Source organism: Tupaia chinensis, unplaced genomic scaffold, assembly GCF_000334495.1.
Source record: "Tupaia chinensis unplaced genomic scaffold, TupChi_1.0 Scaffold143602_1, whole genome shotgun sequence".
Classification (NCBI taxonomy): domain Eukaryota; kingdom Metazoa; phylum Chordata; class Mammalia; order Scandentia; family Tupaiidae; genus Tupaia; species Tupaia belangeri.
In genome coordinates, this window is record NW_006203448.1 from 1,662,840 (window position 1) to 1,667,139 (window position 4,300).

At 44.0% G+C, this 4,300-nt stretch overlaps 1 protein-coding gene across 1 annotated transcript; it reads left to right on the top strand.

Moving 5' to 3' along the window:
* Window positions 1-3,730: 3,730 nt before the first annotated feature.
* Window positions 3,731-4,298, top strand: LOC102502929 (lysine-rich nucleolar protein 1-like; the record flags this gene model as incomplete). The annotated part of the gene is made up of 2 exons (XM_027766630.1): window positions 3,731-3,929; window positions 4,065-4,298. Coding segments are annotated over exons 1-2 (399 nt in total), but the record flags the coding sequence as incomplete, so codon positions are not given.
* Between the last annotated feature and the right edge of the window lie 2 nt (window positions 4,299-4,300).

Consider the following 4,300-nt stretch of genomic DNA (forward strand, 5'->3'; position numbering starts at 1 on the left):
TGGACTCCCATGTAGTCGAACGCGGTTCGCGTCCCGGACCTGGTGGCCTGAAACATGCCAGGCGCGTGTGCGTACGTACCCAAGATCCCGAGAGGAGAACGGAGGAGAAGGGATTGTGGTGTGGCCAACCCCCCTGGTGGGTGGTTTATCGCTTTCTGTCTCTGTCTCTCTCTGTCTGTCTGGTGAGCGCACGTGCCCTATGGCAAAAACCTCCCCAAAAAAAAAAAAAAGAAATCGCCACGTGTCAAAACCCTACTACTGTAATTGCTGAAGCATGACATGCCAGAATAATTGGAGCATAATTACTTTTTGGAGGTAATTGTGACCATAAAGCATCATTTTTCCACGAAAACTATTTTATCATTCTAAATTACTTTAATGATGCCTTGATTTGAGGCATAAATCCTGGATACATAATACTTATAATAACATGGTGCCACTGAAAGTGGGAGCAGAGAAAGACAAGAACTTAAAAAATAAAAAGGTTGAGCGAAAACCTCTCAAATAAAATAAAATGAAAATAAAAAGGTTGATATAAACTATTGGAGGTTTTTGGGAGTCTTTTGGGGAGTGTTTTCTGTTTTCTTTTTTTTTTTTTTTAGTTTTTGCTATAGAGTGTGTGCACTTGCCAGAGACAGAGAGAGAGAAGGAAAGTGAAAATTCACCCCCCAAAGGGGATGACCATGCTGCAGTCCCTTCTCCTCCGACCTCCTCTTGGGATTCCAGGCATGCACACACACTCCTGACATGATTCTCAAGCCACGGGGTTCAGGACTTGAACTACAGAGTATTAAATTAATTAATTAATTTCAATTTGACCAGAGAGGACAGAACGAGAGAGAGGGAAAGTGAGAAAGCAAGCCACCAGGTCCAGGACTTGAACCACAGTTGGCCATGTGGGAGTTCAGCGCCCTTAACCACCATGCCACATGCTAGTCCTGGCCCACTGCTTATTTTTTTTAGTTGCCAGAGGACACATGTATTAGAGAGAGAGCAGGAGGAGAATGTACCCCACACATACAGTCAATACCACAGTCCCTTCTCTTCCTTTTCTCTTTCCTGTTGGCAGTAGGCGGCATAGTGGTTAAGGTGCTGGACTCCCACATGGTCAACCGCAGTTCAATTTCCAGGCTTTGGGGGGCTTGAAACTCATGCCAAGTGTGTGTGTGTGTGTGTGTGTGTGTGTGTGTGTGTGTGCGCGCGCGCGCCTAAAATCTAAAATCCCAAGAGGAAAATGGATGAGAAAGGATTGCAATGTGGCCATCCCCCGGGGGGATGATTTCTCACTTTCTTTCTCTCTGTCTCTCTGGTGAGTGCATGATCCCTATAGGGAAATATTCTCAAAAAGACAGACAAAAACCTGTACTGTAAGCCATGTGGGATCCTACTCTCTAGACCACTAGACCATGGGGCCAGCCCAGATACAAACTGAAACTAATTAAGTGGGTTTCATGGTGGATTATATTTATGGGACATCCTTGCTTTGGGTGCCAGAGGACAGCTGCAGTCTTTTTTTTTCTAATTATTTTATTTAACTTTATTTATTCATTTATTTATTTCAGTTTGACCAGAGAGGGATAGCAAGAGAGAGAGACAGAGAGAGCAAGCCGCCAGGTCTGGGACTCAAACCACAGTCGGCCATCTGGGAGTCCAGCACCCTTAACTGCCAAGTCACCTGCCGTCCCCAACTGCAGTCTTAAAAACAATCCAGTAAATGTATTCTGTTTCACATTATAGGATAGTTCATTGTTGGTCACTAAAAAATATCTTTGATGTTGTAATTGTTGTATACAGTATTTTTTTGTGTAGTATTTTTATTAAAGGTATTTATCTCTTGCTTTATTTTACAGTGCTTAATGTAACTGATAAATGTCTATAAATGAGGTCAGTTAGCATATGGACATAGCCATAGGAATAATGCACCAATTTTTTTTTTTTTAATTTTTGTCATGGGGCATAAATGCTCTCCAGAGAGAGACAAAGAGAGGGAAACTGAGAAATCACCCCCCCCAGAGGGGGACAGCCACAGCACAGTCCCCCTCTCCTCCAGTCTCCTGGGATTTGGGATATGCACCTACATCATGCCTGGCATGTACCTCATAGCAGCAGGGTCCAGCACCGAATCATGGTCAGCCACACGGAATCTAATGTCCTAACCACCCTGCCACCTGCTGGCCCATATATCAAACTATTTTAAAATTTGTTTATTTTCAGGACCAGCAGTTGGTGTAATGGCTATATGGCTGGACTCCCATGTTGCTGACTGCAGTTCAAGTCCCAGACCCGGTGGCTTGAACTTGCGCCGGGTGTGTGTGCGTGCATGCCCAAGATCCTGAGAGGAGAATGGAGGAGGAGGGATTGTGACGTGGCCATCCCCCTGGGGGGGGATTTCTTGCTTTCTGTCTCTCTCTCTCTTTCTGGCAAGTACACGGGCCCTATAGCAAAAACCTCTCAAAAAAAAGAAAATGTCACCCCAGGCACGTGTGCATGTGTGCCCAAAATCCCAAAAGAGGAGAATGGAAGAGAAGGGATTGTGGTGTGATCATCCCCCCTGGGGGGTGATTTCTCACTTTATGTCTCTCTGTCTCTCTGGCAAGCGCACACACCCTATAGCAAAAATCTCTCCAAAAAAAAAAAAAAAAAAACACTGAAAAAGATCATATGAAGAATTCCACCAAATGCAAAATTCTTTTTTGAAGTAGAATTAGTGGATATTGACTGAACTAGCAGTTCTTCAGATCTGAAGACATCAACAGTGATAAAATTTGGCCTTGAAAAAAGTTATGTAGCTAATTAGAGCTTGTTAGTATAAGGTAAGACTCGACTGGAAAATTGGAGGAGTTAAAACTTATTTATAACATGACCTCACCTTTTGAGAAATATAATCCCTTATAAATCCCTAAAGTCTAAAATATTTTACTACAGCTGCGTAAAATACTGGTTGAGATCTGTTTTTCTTTTTAACTCATGTTGTAAACTAAAAGTCTCAATAAAAAAATGTATTTATTGTCTTAAAAAAAAAAAAGATTTAGGACAGTTTTGGGGCCGGCAGGTAGTATAGTGGTTAAGGCACTGGACTCCCCGTGGTTGACTGCTATTTGAGTCCTGGACTCGGCTGCTTGAAACTTGCATCGGACGTTTATACATAAGTGCCCAAAATCCTGAGAGGAGAATGGAGGAGAAGGGATTGTGGTGTGGCCATCTCCCTTGGGGAGTGATTTCTGGCTTTCTGTCTCTCTGTCTCTCCAGGTAGCACATGCACTCTAAAGTGAAAAATTTCTCTCTCTTTTTTCTTTTTTTTGAGAGGTTTTTGCTATAGGGCATGTGCACTCGCCAGACAGACAGAGAGAGACAGAGAGACAGAAAGCCAGAAATCACTCCCCAAGGGAGATGGCCACACCACAATCCCTTCTCCTCCATTTTCTTCTCAGGATCTTGGGCACACATGCACACGTGCTGGCATGAGTTTAAGCCACTGGGTCTGGGACTTGAATTGCAGTCAGTAACTACGTGGGAGTCCAGCGACATAGCCATTACGCTAACTGCTGGTCTCTCCAAAAATCTCTTAAAAAAAAGATTTAGGACATTTTAAAAAAGATTAAAGCCAGTGAGGTTCCTGTTTTTTTTGTTTGTTTGTTAGTTTTGTTTGTTTGTTTGTTTTGTAACGGGAGATGGTTTTTACAACTGTGGCAACATTTTAGATAAACGAAAACACTGGTAATTAGGGGTTTTCACGTGGAGGCGGGGAAGTCTGGCTTACGGGAATGATCACTAAGACCCAAAAAGTAGACCTGGGCCTTGGGCTCCCAGAGAAGAAGATGAAGAAGAAGGTGGTCAAAGAACCAGAGACTCAATACTCAGTTTTACACAATGATAAGTATTTCTCTGACAGTTCTCCTGTAAGAGCCACATCCCTCTCTAAGAATGTGGTCTGAGGACAGGCATCTGAGATGCCTCTAGTGAAGAAGAAGAAAAAGAAGAAGAAGGAGAAGAAGGAGAAGAAGAAGAAGAGGAGGAGGAGGAGGAGGAAGGGCCATAGCACCCTTAGTGAGGAGCCGCCATAATCTGAGACCCGGTTGCACGCCCGACCAGCAGACAAGTCACCCAGCCCCAGGAAGCAGTCCCTTGGTTACTCTGAGGTCTGCAGGGGGGAGAAGAAGACAAAGAGGAAGTCCTTGTTAACTCTGGCTGTGTCCCATGGCTCAGGGACAAAGACCTCCCCAGACCGCAGACCAAGTGACGAGGTGACCAGAGTTGGCAAGAAGCTTAAAAAACACAAGAAGGAAAAAAAGGCCAAGGA